We start from the raw sequence: 15,678 nt of genomic DNA, 5'->3' as shown, positions 1-15,678 counted from the left end.
ATTGACATTTGGGTGTCTTTAATTATGTTTTCTAGTACTTTTTTTTTTGAATTCCCCGACCCTGCTTAATAAAGTTTGAGTTGACTTTCGAATCGAAATGCTTAACTTGAAACTATTTTTTCATAGTCTTATTAGAGAAGGTTTGAAATTTGAAGACGTTTCATTGAATTATTTTGTGTTGGATTTTTGAGTGAAAATGGGGAAATTGAGTATGGAGGTGGTCAGGTGGAGGCAACTGGCAACCAAGGCAGTTTCCCCCATTTCAGCCCCAAGCGGCCTCGCCCCGCCTCCGCCCAACCGGGGTCGCCGGCTCGCCGCCCCACCCGCCGTCCCCACCGGTTGCTGCCCCCAGCACGCCATCTGCCGTCCACGCCCTCTCACCCTTCTGCAACCGCAATTCCACTAGAAATCCATGGCCAAGTTTTCCTTCGACGACGCCGACGACGACCCTCCGGCCGCCGCTTCCGGAGGCGAGAAGAGAAAGCGCGAGGACGGCCCAGCGGAGGCCGCCGGCGGCTGGGAACCCCCGAAGCCTCGAATCTTGGTGGCCCGGGGCGGAAAGCCGGAGGGAAGCGCGGTGGTCGGGGCGGGGACGGCCGAAGGGAGCGGCCGGAATGCGGTGGAAACGGTTGTTGGCGGGGAGGCTGATGGGATTAGCGTGCGGATCGACCCGGATGTGCTCGATTGCTCCATCTGCTTCGAGCCCCTCCAACCGCCCCTCTACCAGGTAGTTAACTCCCCTTCGAGAATCGCCTGTGTTGCTTGATTTTCCGTGCTAATTGGATTGGATAAGGGGGTTCCATGTTGGTGTAGTGCTGTCTAGGATTGAACGCATCGGTTGCTTATTTCTCTTCGTTTGTTCGATTGTCGAGCTAATTGATGGTGATAAGAGATCAGGAGAGACCTGAATGGTTAATGTGAATACAGTTAGGCATTACATTTAGCCCTCAATTTTAAGTTGAAATATTCAGTGCAAATTGTGCTGTAAAGGATATATTTCTAGTGCAGTACACATGTTGCAGTGTTTGCACCTAACCATTCTCTTGACCTCTCAATAGATTCTTTTCAGGATGGAACTCTTACTTACAAGCTAAATAAAGATCTTATTCTACAAGGGGGCCTTAAATTCCGAAAGTTTCTTAAATAAATCATTTGGACGTATTTTTAATAGCTTCGTGAATTTTTTTTTGGCTGTATAATGAATCCATGACTATGAATTATGTTATATGTATCCTCATCCAGAGTTACTTATATGCTAACATAATATGTTGGTCGTCTAAGCGCTGTAATATGCTGTAAAAGGGTAATGTGGTAATCATCCTAGTTATACTGAAAGATGTTTGGTACGAACTGTACAAACTAAGAAGCAGAACTTTGTTATTACAAGATTGGATATATGGATGGAGGCAACATACGAACGCAGAGCAGGTGACTTACCATTGTGCATGCAGCACTCCTAAAAGAAAATTTCATCCATATCCTTGATGTTTTGAGCAACCGTGCCATCATAGCAAGTAAATGGGCTGCTTAATCCTGACTATATTTTTTCAAAATGTCTGCTAATGCACTGATACTTGTGCTCAGAAATTGCTCTTCTGACAAATGCCCACAAACTTTCCAGCTTCTCATTAACTGTGGTCATTGTTAACAAGGTAAATAAACTACTGGATACCGATAAATTCCCACAAACTTTCGAGCTTCTAGTTAATTGTGGTCAGTGTTAGCTAGGTAAATTAACTAAGCAATATGCTACAACTCTGAACTATATAATTCACAACACTTTTGCTACACAAGTGTTAAAGGTTCTCAAGATCTGATATCTTCTTAGTCATCACTGTGGGTAAGTAATTAGTTTTAAACCATGGCCGGGATGAATATACATGCATAAGTACTTAGTTGCTTGGACTGGGGAAAAAGAAGATATTCTTTTACTGGGGCGATGTTTCCTACCTTCGCTCATGTAGCAGGGAGGGATGCTTAGTGTGCTTTTTACATCACATTTCTGTCCATCTATGCTGCAGTTATCACCATTAACACATCGTACTTCTGTTGCAAAGTGTCTGTTATTTTTCTTAGAACATGCATTGCACATGTCTTATTACCCCCAATAGATGTGGTTATAAAATGTGTCAGATCCTTTCCTTTCTTCTTGTCCTCCAGAATCAGGGAATAATTCAAAATGAAAACCTTGTTTGCTTACATATTTGATAGGGATGTAATCATTTCATAGTATTGCTGTTCTTTGGCATTTTACTGCAAGCAGGCATTTGGGTTGGCCATGATAGAATCTGTGTGTATTAGGATGATGTGTATGTGAAGGATAATTTTAATTGAGAATCTTGTGAGCTAAGCTAGGATGTATATGTGAAGGATAATTTTAATTGAGAATCTTGTGAGCTAAGCTACATGTGTCTGAAAATTTCTCAAAAGATCTCTAAATTTGTGGGGAAGAGTTATATTGTATCAGATGACTGTATCTTTTTACCAAACTTAATTACAATTGTGTGCAACAGAAAAACGACAATTTCTTGTTTGTACAGTGATTTGTATTTTTTCCACTGTTCTATTTCTGTTTTTGGTTTCTCCAAACTACAAAATCAATTGTTTCATAAATTTGAAAAGATCATTTGATCTGATTCTCTACATTTGCTAGTGATAATGTTTTTAACTAAAAGTTGGTCCATGCTGTATGGGTTCTCTTAATTAAGCACTATCATAGGAGTCATACATTGAGGCTGCATATAAATGACCACATTTGTTTCTGTATTTTCCAGTGCCAAAATGGCCATGTAGCGTGCTTTTCCTGCTGGTCCAGGCTCACCAACAAGTGTCACATTTGTTCTTATGATGCTAACTTTGCACGAAACATTGCACTGGAAAAGGTTGTTGAGTCAGTGAAGTCCTCCTGCTCATATGCCAAATGGGGCTGTAGGAAGTTGGTCAGTTATTCGCTCAGACATGCTCATGAAGAATCTTGCCTTTTTGCTCCTTCAATTTGTCCTATTCCTGGTTGTGGGTACAAAGGATTCACTGGATGGTGGTCAGGACATTTCCTTACAAATCATAATACTGATGGTAGCCTGCGGTTCTCATATGGTCAGTGGTTCGAAGTGAGTTTGGAAATGTCAGTTCCTTTCCTAGTTCTTCTAGCAGAGGATGATCACCTATTCCTTCTTGTCAACAAGAATGTGTTGCCCTTTGGGCATGCGCTTTCAGTGGGTTGCCTTAGGACTGGCAATCTGAACTGGAATTTCACCTACGAAATGAGAGCTGCTAGTAAGGCAAACACTGAAAACAACCTGCAATTGAAGGCTTGTGTCACAAATATAAGGGAGTGGCAAGGTCTCCATCCTACTGAAGCTTTCCTTTTAGTTCCTTATGCCTTTTGCAAATCGAACAAACTAACACTAAATGTCTGTATTCAGAGGTCTGCTGATCTGAGGGTGAATATGTAATGTTCTGTGTGTTGTAAAATGTAAAAAACAAACGAAGTGTAGCAGTGTAATTGTGTAAATTTGTCTTAGAAGCTAGTTTCACTAAGGCATCGGTTACCTATATGGTTGCTAAACCCTTGCTTGTACTCATGTAACTCTGATACTTGTACAAAAAAAATATTTTTTTGTATGTTTGTTCTTCAATGTTCAAGCTGTTGTGCCGGACGTAGGGACTGAGTTGAAGCCACAGATTGAATTCTTGTGTTAATCCTGAATTCCTGATTGTACATTTGAAGATGTGTTTCCTTTTGTTGTTATAAGCCTAAGAATTGGACACACGTGAATCATGATTTGTTTCATAACCATGTGAAGAAACAAGGTATGCAGTGAACTAGATGATGGGATGCAAAAGTGAGTTTTAATTGTACTCTGGGTTATTGTGGTTGATGTGATTTTCCTCAATTAAGCTTGCTTTGCTCTCCAGAAAAATGTCCAGGTTGTACTTGTACTGGTTGGAGCTCATTTAGTGATTTGTTAAACATGTGTAGTAGATTCTATGAAATTGAAATGGATAAATCTTGTTCCATGATTCTTGAACGACCTTGCTGGTACTAGTTGCATAATTCTTATCATTTTCTTGGCCGCAATTTCTTGTGTCATGTCAGCAGGTAAAAAGTGTTATTTTTACTTTGTTTGTGGAAGAAAAAACCCAGAAGATTCACTCAGGCTCACAAGATGCATACTCTTGTCACATTCTCAGTACCAAGGATGAGAGGGTTATCCAGCAACTCATGATATAACAGAGCGCGTTACTGAAAATTACGCATTGAGCCATGGACCATAGCTTGATCTATCATCAAAACTACGGTGTTAAGGCATAGGCAATTAGATGCCGTGATATTTTGAACATTTGCGAGTGCTGTACTTGGGGCTAGATTACCTCACGGGACCTGACTCCATGTGCCTTGATTTATCCGGCATAAGTGACGTTCTGTTGAGATACCTCAAGGTCACAGGCTTTGGCTTGGACTCCAGCATTTGATGACCCTATATATGGACACTAACTGGTTAGATTCTTGTAATCCCTCACTGGATGTTACTTTGTCATCGCTTAGGCATCTCACCCTTCCACGTGAGCCAACTGGTTTAGAACTATGCAACGGAATCAGCAAACTGAGCAACCTACAAACTCTGCACGGTTTTGTTGTACTCATGAACTCTGTCGAGACCATCAGAGATCTCGCTGAATTGACCGAAATAAGGGAACTTTACCTGTGGGGTGACAGCGGTACCCGAGAAGAAGATTCGGACAGCAGAACACTGAACCTTGGCTGCCTCCCTCCGCAGGGTGGGCAACAGTAACCTCCGCAATTGCTTCACACATCCACACCATCTGCAGATACTATATATTGTTGGGAAAACATAAGAACCCCCGAGGTTCCAAAGTGGATGGCTTGAAGTTGAGCAGCTCCAGTCAGAGCGATGATGCCCAGCCTCGTTATCCTCCGCCTGCGAGCCCAAACGGTACCCGAGAAAAGCATCATCATTCACTCAAACGCATTCCCAGTCCTTCACACATTTATGCTTCACTACAAGTTATCCTGCCTGACATTTGAGCCCGGCGCAATGCCAAGGCTAAAGAAGCTTACGATAGATTTTCATTCTCGTGCACCCGGTGCAGAGCACAGTCCCGTTGGTGGGATCGAGCACCTCACAAGCCTTGTATATGTCTCTGTGCGAGTACAAGCGGGACGTGGTGAGGGGTCCAAGCTAGAGTCTTTTTGCAGGGACTCCATCCAAAGACATCAGAGATATCAGTCCCTTGAGATCAATATACACTATGAAGAGTATGGTGATTACGTACACAACAGTGGAAAAGCACCCCTAAAGAAGAAAAGAGTGCTGCATTCTCATGGTGGGTTCATCCATGGAACACCATATCTTCAAAATAATATGAGAATTCCTCTGCATCACGACTCATCAGCAGCAACCCCAGTGATGTTTTACAGAATTCTGGTCGTAGAAAATGACTCTCATATTAACGGAGAGTAGTACGTGAGAAATAGATGGTGGAGTCGCTACACAAGCCTGGGTTCAAACCGACTGGACTGTTTCTATCCTCATATTTCATTAGTTCTTTGTGATATCACTAGGCATATAGCTTGAACTCTTGCCTGGCTCTGTTTTACTGGATGACAGTAGGCTCTTGTGTGATATGCTACTTCCCTTTCCCTGTTTCAACATCCCCTTCTTATTCTGTTTGCATGTATGATTATGGTGGCTCGCCTTGTTTCTACGGGAGAAGGGAGTACAAATCTTTGAATTCTTCTTGCTGTCAGAACAGGACTCCAGTCTTGCTCTTTTATTCCTTCTCCTTCTCAATGATTGATGTACTCGTGAGACCTGAGGACGTGAGATCACAATTTGAATGCTCACTTACATTGGAGTTATGTTTCTGTACACTTTCTTATAACAGGCGTTCTAATGTGTGCACAATCGTCGTTGTAGTTTGCGCACATACCTCTGAATATTCTGAGTTTGTGACTGCAAAAGAAGGAACGGGCCACCACCAGCTGCTTAAGTGTCACCGTACCAGACAGATAGCTTCTCAGATCAGAGCTTTATTTAAAGGTTATATATGATGTGATGGCGTAGACCCATAGCTTTTATGCCGAGCAGAATTCCATTGCGTAGGTAGAAAACGGGAGAAGAGAGATTCAACCATACCCGCTAGAGGTAGGTTCTGACAAAAAATTTGGAGCCCTGGGAAGTAAAGCGTCAGCAGGGGTTTTCCTGCAATGTGCATATCCCATCCGGTTATTGGTTACACGTGACTGCACAAGGTTAATATGGTTATCTGTACAGGTTCACCCACTGTATGTGTTGGTTTTGTTCCTGCTGGTTATGAGACTGGCATGGTTGAATCAGCAGGAATCGTAAACAAGCAATACTAATCACCGGCCCTATTTATGCTGGGACTGGACGCCTATCTTTGCCGGTTCAGTTGCCAGTGAACCGGTATGAACATGTGAGCCACCAATTGAATGTGAGTTTGCCACGCATTCTTCACATGTTATATTTACCCGTAAATCAAATAGTATTTATCATTTTACAAAGTATTGCCTACCATGCTTTTAAAGTACCAGTGGTACTGCAAGCTTTCGTTTCTTATTCTTCTTACCCAAAAAATAATTAAATATATTTACAGGTATCATAGTAATTTCTCACTATTTTTGGTACTTGATCCCACCAAATTTGTATTTCTTGGTATTTTCTTTTGGTACTTCATGGTACTTCCTTTATTTCCACCATTCAGAATCATGGTTCCTTAATGAAAAAAGTGAATGGCAAGAATACTTCGCTTTACTTTCTCGGTACTGCCATGTAAATGCACTACCAAATACATATGGCACACTTGAAACCACTCATACGCGTTGACTAAAAAATAAAATGAAATATGGGAATTAATGGTTAGCCAAAGCTTCATCATCAAGACTTACTATGATCTGACGGCATGGAGGCATTCAGGCATATAGGTGGCCTAACAATTTCACTTTCACGTAAAAAAGCACCTTTCGGCAAGTTGTCCCAATCCTGTTTCTTGTCAATGTTATATACGGGTGTTCTTTACCTATAAATGCCTATCATTATGCCAATCATAACACACAGTCAGCAGGTCTTTTTTCAATAAAGTTAACTTTTGTTAATTATAAAGATCATTACATTGAATTGATACCAAGTCTTGAAAATATTTTTGACCTCTGCATCGAACGATGCACGTTTCAACTAAAATTAAAATGATGATCAAACACTCTAATAACAATCAATACAAAGACTAGACTGCCACCATGGCTGGGAAAGAACTACCACACACGCCAGTAATTGTAATGCCACAACTGTTTGCTGCTACTCTGACTTCTTTCAGCATGCATAGTACCACTAAGTCATGTTGTATTCTTGATGAATTGGTTCGTAACTTACCAACCGCTTCTAACTCTGAAGACAGCAATTTGTTTATTTGCTGATTTTCGGCTCATCACTTGTAGGACATGATTAGTTCAAATATTGTTTGATAAGTCTTAAATTTATTGGGGCTGTTTATGTGTCATCGATCTAAATGAATAATTTTTTGTCAAATTAGTTCAATGTTTAGACGTACAACAACACCATGGTTCGATTTGATAAGATGACAATCTATTTGCTAAACTTCTTCCGAAACACCAATGGAGCGGCGTATATACTCCCATCAGCATTCATAACGATGCACACACTTTCACACATACCTATATGAGTGCCGATGAAAAATTGAACTGGTAGATCTTGAATTTGATGAAGTGACATAAACGTCGCATTGATGTTGGGCATTATCACTATTACAAAAAGCTTTTTAGGGACGATTGAAAAGGGATTTTCAGGGGCGATGCATGCATTACCTGCTCCTACTTTTGCAACTAAAAATAGCTATTTTTGCAGGAACGAGCAACTGTCCGCCCCTGCTAAAGCCATTTCCGGCGGGCTACCCACCCCTAGAAGCCCTATTTGTAGGGTGGGTGGTGCCATAACCCCCCTACCCTCTCATCTGGCTCTAGTAATCGATTAAAAAATAATAAATAAAGTGAAAAACTAAACTGCAGCCGTTGGTATGCTTGCCGCGGGGAGCCATCGTGGCAGGAGCTTGCCGCGGGGAGTCACACTCCCGCCATCTGCTAGCAACTGCAGGCCGCAGCTTGGAGCTTCGCCCCCGCCGGCCAACGCTCGCCGCGGCTTGGAGCTGCGCTCCTACCAGCCAGTGCACGTCGCGTGGAGCCACGCCCCGCCGGGCGCTGGTGCCTTTTCACGTGTCACTGGTGGAAAAGTGAGCATAGTTTTTTCGAGATAAAAGGGGTCCTTTAGTTCTGGATCATTCACCCGGGACTAAAGGCTCAACTGGGACAAAAGAGTTTTCAAAAAAAAAAAAAAAAAAGCCCGCTCCGCCCGCGCCTGCCGGCTCCGCTCCCCCCCGGGCCCGCCGGCGCTGCTCCGCGCTGCCAGGCCAAGCCTAACCTCCCTCTGCTCCCTCCCTCCCTCCCCGCCTCCCCGGCCTCCTCCTCCCCGCGGGCGAGGGTGGCGCGGCGTGGGCAGGCGAGGGAGGGAGGGAGCAGAGGGAGTGGAGGCAGGGAAGAAGAAGCTATGGAAGCTGAGGGAGGAAGAAGTGCGCCAGGAGATAAGGAGAGGGGGGAGAGAGGGCCGGGCGCAGGGTTCTAGACATAAGGGTGGGCACGGAGAGAGGAGTCGGAGAGGTGGATAAATCCCGGTTGGTGGCTCCAATCGGGACTAAAGGGACCCTTTTAGTCCCAGTTAGAGCTACCAACCGAGATTAATCATTTTATCTCGGTTGGTGGCTCCAACCGGGTCCTGGTTGGAGCCACCAACCGGGACTAATTCATTTTATCTCGGCTAGTGGCTCCAACCGGGATTAAAAGCTCCACTTTTGTCCCGGTTGTAACCACTAACCGGTATTAAAAGGGCTCCACCAGTCTACAAAATTTAGACCCAGGACTAAAAGCCCTTTAGTCCCGGGTCCAATGTCATCCGGAACAAAAAAAGGTTGGATGGAAAGTCAGCTCTCTACTGGTACGTCGAGGCCCCAACCTCTGTGCACCATGCCACCACTACGTCGGAGCCACAGGCACTGATCTCGGCACAGCCGAGCTGGGCCACCACCCCACCTCGTGGTGCTGTCCCACACCCGACTCGCCATTATGCGACTGACAGGTGCTCGCAACCCTAAACACCGCCACGTGCCTGAGCAGGTGGCACAGTTGCACTACGCCGCGGATGCCGCCGCTGCTTGTGCTGCATGGGTGAGTGAAAGGATCTACGATGTCGACTAGAGGGGGCTGAATAGTCGAACCTGAAAAATTTTACACTTTGAACAAGCTTATCAGCAACTTCCGGAAATTTCCGGAGATTGTTCCGGAAATCTCCGAACCTTCGAAAATTTCCGGAGAAGTCTTCGGATTTTTCCGGTTTCCAAAGAGAAACAACTACAACCTCAAGATAAACTGGCTGAAAAGTCAATCGACAAATATAGGTTGTTCCATAGGCTATTCTTAGCCTTTAACACAAGATAGCACAACTTCAAACTTGCTAGAAACTTAGATCAACTTCAAACCATAGAAATGTGTTCTTATGCAAGAATATGAATGAAAACAAGAAAGACAAGCACAAGAGCCACAAGGATTTATTTACCGAAGTTCGAATTCCTTCACCGAGGATTCCTACGTCTCCGTTGGATGCTTCCAATGAAGCCGAATCGCACTCAACCCTTTCCCCACTTCACTTCTTGATTTCTTCCCTTACGGAGGCGAAATCGAAGCCTTCACAAAATTCCCGCGGCACACCATAAGCTTGGGTGCTTACTAGGCGACGCCTAGCCGTCTAGGAGACTTGACCTCCAAGAGTAACAAATGCCACGAAGATATCTTGCTATGAACTTGAGTGCTCAAGGATGGATGTGCTCACTTTCACTCAATCTTTTAATCCCTCACCCCAAATATCTTCTCTTCTCAAATCTCTTGCAATACTAGAGATGAGAGGGCTCCAAAGGGCTGTGGAGATGTATTTTTCATGTGGGGAACCAACAGCACCAAAAGGGAGGGGATGAGGGGTATAAATACCCATCCCCAAAACTTAGTCGTTGGGCTGTTAAATTCCGAAATATTTCGAAAATTTCTTCAAAAATTTTCGGAATCTTCAGATTCTTCCGGAAAAACCTCTGGGAACTTTTGGAACCCCAAAACTAGCCATTAGGTTCAAAAGTTCCAGAAATTTCTGAAAAAACTTTGGAATTTCCGGAATTTTCCGCAGATCCACTGGTCAGCACAAATCGCCTGTGAAAAGAGGCCATAACTTTTTACTCCGAGCTCCGAATTCGATGATCTTGGACTCTATGGAAAGCTTATTCAGAGGAATATCCATTTAAACTGAAAACAATCTCCAATACCACCCGGTGCAAGTGTTGTGACAAGTGTTCCTCTCATGTGAGTACTTGGAATGTTAGGTTTGAACACCGAGACATAAGCAAAGCTATCCACGTTGCATCCCTCTTGATAGTACGATGTTACCTATACTCAAGATCAAAGAATAAACACAATATAAATCACTTGAGCTTGAATATATTCACCATGTCGCTTTTCTTCAAAATAACACTTTGAGGGGTTCCCAAGTATTTCTCTCTCTTTTTCTTAAGCATTATCCTCCTTGAGCTAGTGACTTTGAGGTTCATCATCATATATGGTCAACAATCAACTTGACATCCTCAATTCACTTCAATCTTTTGATTCAACAATTATTTGATACTTTGAATTCCTTAACTCCTCATGGCTAGATTAGTTCCTCGAAGTTCTCCTAAGTACTAGCTTCTTCACCCTTGCAAAGATTCATCGGTCCAAGTCACCACTTGCCCTTCACCCTTGCTTAGTACCTCGTAGCTAAATCCTTGTTTGACTTCTTCACCCTATCTCGCCATCTCAAGTTAAACTTTTCTTTGCATCAACAATGAATACCATTTGAAATCCATATCTTCAAACACTTGAACTTGATTCATACTTAAATATCATTCTTATACCAACATTATGACCAAGTAATCTTCTATCTTAACTTTCCTTGAAATACTAAGTACTTGATTAAATGTCTTCTTTCTTGATAATAAGGAATACCATCCATGTGACCAAGCAACCTATCAATGAAATTCCATTCAATTCACCGTTGCTCTTGATCATTTATATCATTGTTGTAATCTTGATCAATCCTCATGCAATTTTCAATTTTCTTTGATTATATAAGAAAACAACTAATGAGACAATATAATTTCACTCCATCTTTATCTCTTTTACTCAATTCAATCTTTGCTTGTCATTTCTTTACTTTTGCATGCTTCATATGACATGAGCTTGACTTTTTCATTTCTAATAAAACCTTGCCAAAGCTCAACAAGCTTATTAGTCCTTTAATTGCTTTTGTCATTCAATCACCAAAACCCAGAGGGGGCCTAGATGCTCTTTTCGCGAGAGAGAGAGAGAAGTGAGACCGGTGACAGGAGATGCGGTAGAGAGGGAGTAGAGAGGGAGTGTGGGAGGAAAGTTGGGCCAATAGGAGTGCTCAATTTGGATGGTGAGGATAATGACATGGCAGAATGTTTTCTTTTGTGATCTTATAACACATTTTTTGACCACTAGACGATCTCAAATAAAAAGTTGTCACTAAGAAAGTTTTAGATCTCGTTAAGTAGTACCACTTTTGATATAGGGCTTGTTTATACCCGAGGTTTTTGAAAAGTTTAAAAAATCTAGATTTCAAAATTAGAGAACTTAGAATATTTTTTTAACTATTAAACGATCTTAAATAAAAACATTGTTAGCTACAAAATTTTAGATCTCGTCGAGCTCTACAATTGTGATATAAAATTTATCTTCATCCGAGATTATATAACAAAAATTACGAATTAATTTGTGTAGGATCATTTTAGGGACAGGCCATGGCATGATGATTTTCAGGTGTGGGTGACCCATCGGCTCCTAGAAATAGCCTCCTTTTATTGCCTCCATTTCTTCATGGCCTGGTCCTGCAAATGCTTCTCCGGAGCGGCTAGAAGCTACAGTAACTCGCTCGCTTACACAGGAGGCGGTGAACTATTAGGCCATCTCCGAAAAAAAAATATTTTTATAGTGTATATCGCCTACCACTGAAGGCGTTCTTAGCCAAAACAGACAATAAACCTAGCATTGAGGAAAGTTATGTTGAGAATATGAGTACCTGTGCCGAGTCACACTCATCTCCTCAACCTTCAACAAGTTGATGAGTTCATAAATTATGACTTAGAAAACAACTTTACATACATGATTTTTAAAAGCACAGCTTGATTTAAGAAAGAAAATGACTAAATAGCGCAAAAAAATTTACGTTGTAGATTTGAGTACGCAGTTATCACATAACTGAAGGTGGGTGAATTAATAAATGAATTTAGGATTATACCATGTATGAGAGACGTATATACACTACTGGAAACTAAGTATTAGTTCTTGCCCTTAATACTGGTTGGTTTTTGACTCAGTACTAATGTGAGCATTAGTACCGAGTCTAACGGTTAGTTTTCCAGGAGCCTCCGTGACTCTCTTAGTACCGGTTGGGAGCTCCAATGGCATGTGTTGTGTCAGCAAGTAAGAACTGTTATTGCAATTTGTAGCTGTGGAAAAAAAAGTTTCGCTCACAAGATCGTAGCCACAAATGAAGAAAAATCCGTGTGAGGAACGGTCCATGCTTGATGTCATGGGCCCTCGTGCATTTTACCAGTAAAGGAACATGCCAATAGGCCTTTATCCCTTCCATCTGTATAACTTGATTGATCAGAATTCTTGGAAGATACATGAATTCTTTTTAAACAGAGGACACTGAAATTCTATACCTGCAAAAATGACTGAAAGGAATGGCTAGCGGTATTATGGTATTGCCACATAAGCGTGCACCACCGTTTTGCGAAAATGAAAAGGAAAAATGGAAACGGTTGCCCCTAAAGGATTGTCACCTGTGCCAAATAGGAGAAGGATGGATTGTATAACAGATCGTGTCACTAAAATACACACAGACTATATCTGAATCACTAAAACAACGATGTTAAGGCCATAATTGTTTTTCTTCTAGCTACACACACTTTGAGAGGAATCCTGATTTGCATAGTGCAGACATTGCAGAGCATCTTCCAAGCTAAGAGTTCGCGTTAACGGGCATGTTTGTAAAGAAGCGACAAGAAATGTGATGTGAACCGTGACGAAACAAAAGATTCCTCCCAATGGGCACAATCATCGTCTCTGATTTGGTTCGATGTTTTATGGATTGATTGATGTATATGCCTGGTAGACTTGACCACCATGTCAGGTCCATGTGAGCTACCTCTGTATCTTTTTATGTGTCACTGGGAAGCGTAATTGTAAAGAGAACACGTTCCTGAGCCATAGATAAAAATGATGGAGGCTGTATTAGAAAATTAATCCTGCCGCACGCCGCTTTCCACGAGCGAAACTGCCTACAGCAGAATATTGGGATGATTTAAATATAGATTATTTATAAAATCTATTGCACAGATGAAGTTTAAATGGCGAGACGAATCTATTAAACCTAATTAATCCATCATTTGACAATATGCTGCAGTAAACATTTGCTAATGATGGATTAATTAGGCTTAATAGATTCGGCTCGCCATTTAGCCTCCATCTATATAATTAGTAACTCATATTTAATCCTCCTAATTAGTCTTCGAATATTCGATGTGACACGAACTAAAACTTTACACCCTAGTATCAGCAGAAATAACGAGACGAGACTCGGTTACGGAATCGGGCCTTTCTCGAGCAGTGGTTGTGCCACGTCTCCTGCTGATCCTCATGTCAATTCACCATCGAACAGTCGGAGCATCAGGTAAGGTTGTCGAGAGCCTTCTCGATCGAGAACTCCCCCTTCTCAAGGCCGGCGAACCCAGCCCGAGCAGCGACGGCGGCCTTGCCCAGGTGACATAAACCGCACCTCCGCGCCTGCCTCCAGCAGTAGCACCTATTCGCGCGCGTCCCCGCCATATGTCTGCACTGAGCAGCTGTGGTCCTTGCTCATCCGCCCACACAGGGTAGTAGTTCGCACCTGGGTAGCGGCGGCGGAGGTGGCAGTCCAGCATCGGATGGAGAGGAGAAGGCACAGCTTAACTAGCCCCAATGTGTGACAACGGCGGAGGTCGACGCACTGGTGGCGGTGGCAAAACGGTATGACGGCAGCGGTGCCTAAGAGCCAAGGCGGCAAGGTGAACTGAAGATAAGGTTTGCCAGCTGCTTCTTGAGTGGAGATAAGGTTCAGTTGTTTTACATAGAAGCCCCCGTACTTGATGCAAAATGTATTTCCAACAATATACTAGCATATACTTGGAGATGAGGTTCAGGCGTTCAGCAATCGGTGAATGTTTATTGAGTTTGTTTTACCTGTTGTTTATATCTTAGCTCTTGAAATCTTTAAATTATACAGTAGGCTACAGAAACAGATTTCTATACTTTACAATATAATCCTCAAACTATACTATAATACCATTTCCATTTTTATTGATTGACCCTAATATAACTTTGGGCTACCCAATATATGGTCTTTGCTTATTTATGCATATAAATAAGGTGGTGTGGAGACATATGCAAATAGTTGGACGAAAGCCCTATTGATAACACGGTTTTTATTTGGTCGGTGATGACGAGGTGGGACTTAATTGTGAAAGCAATGGCATTTGATAATATGGAATAGTATAGATAATAAGAGATGTGAAGCTTGATAGTCCGTTTAACCGAGAAAAAAGTATATAAAGTAAAGTTATTGTTTGATAGATTAGATGAGCAATGTTCAAGTAGTCAAATTGTGATAAATGGCGTCGATTATATTTTCTCGCCACTCTTTTACTTCCCTTATAATGCACGAGCATTTATGTCTTAGTGTTTTAGTTACGCTTCTTTGACACCTTTAGGTAAAATTGATGTTTATGTATTTTAATGTGGCTCAAAATATTTTTTTAGATTTGGTATATTGTAGTGTTGATGATCTCAAATCACCATATTTTTTTCCACTCCTCTTTGAAAATGTTACGGCTCCCGTAGCAACGCAAGGGCATGATGCATTGGAGAAAGATAAGAACACTAGAGATGACAAACTTGCCAACAACAAATTCTAAGAAGGACAAGTAGAGGTGGTCATCTCTTCACCTTGACTTTGCTCGTAACTATTTCCTGCACTTGAGTTTTGAAAGTTGTGTGATGATATTTGTATAAATCCAGCCCTAAGTTTTTCTTTTAAAGTCTATCAGGAAATGTGACCTTGGCATATGTATAAATTGTGGAATCTCTAATAAATATTCCAACAAAACAAATAATTTTTATTTCTCAAATATTGAATGAGATTGGCATAGGATTGATCGTTACCAATGTGCGATAAGAATATGTATAAATCTTTGTTACACTCGCACAGAGACCAGTCAGGTGGCTTGCTCTGACTAGGGCGCCGCAAAGCCGCGTGTGTTAACGAGGTTTAGCCCAACCCTATATTTATGGTATATGACTACGGACATTTCTCCCGTAAACCGTAACACTGGCCGCTTTAGAATCCGACATCGTGCCACCTTCTTCCTACAAGTCTGTCGAATGTGTCATGGTTATAACAGCTACCATGTCATATTTACGAGGAA

General features: G+C 42.1%; 1 protein-coding gene across 1 annotated transcript; it reads left to right on the top strand.

Moving 5' to 3' along the window:
• Positions 1–226: 226 nt before the first annotated feature.
• On the top strand, positions 227–3,690 carry LOC101783486 (putative E3 ubiquitin-protein ligase SINA-like 9). The gene is made up of 2 exons (XM_004962582.2): positions 227–727; positions 2,775–3,690. Exons 1-2 carry the CDS (start codon positions 413–415, stop codon positions 3,453–3,455), a joined length of 996 nt encoding a protein of 331 aa, XP_004962639.1. The 5' UTR covers positions 227–412; the 3' UTR covers positions 3,456–3,690.
• The last annotated feature ends 11,988 nt before the right edge of the window (positions 3,691–15,678 follow it).

The sequence above is a fragment of the Setaria italica genome, chromosome III, assembly GCF_000263155.2.
Source record: "Setaria italica strain Yugu1 chromosome III, Setaria_italica_v2.0, whole genome shotgun sequence".
Taxonomy (NCBI): domain Eukaryota; kingdom Viridiplantae; phylum Streptophyta; class Magnoliopsida; order Poales; family Poaceae; genus Setaria; species Setaria italica.
Note: the sequence above shows the minus strand (reverse complement) of the source record. Positions and strands in the feature narration are given on the sequence as shown.

Coding starts and splice junctions, on each gene's coding strand:
- LOC101783486 (XM_004962582.2), top strand. CDS start 413: ATGGCCAAGTTTTCCTTCGACGACGCCGACGACGACCCTCCGGCCGCC. Junction 728..2,774: donor TCCAACCGCCCCTCTACCAG/GTAGTTAACTCC, acceptor TGTATTTTCCAG/TGCCAAAATGGCCATGTAGC.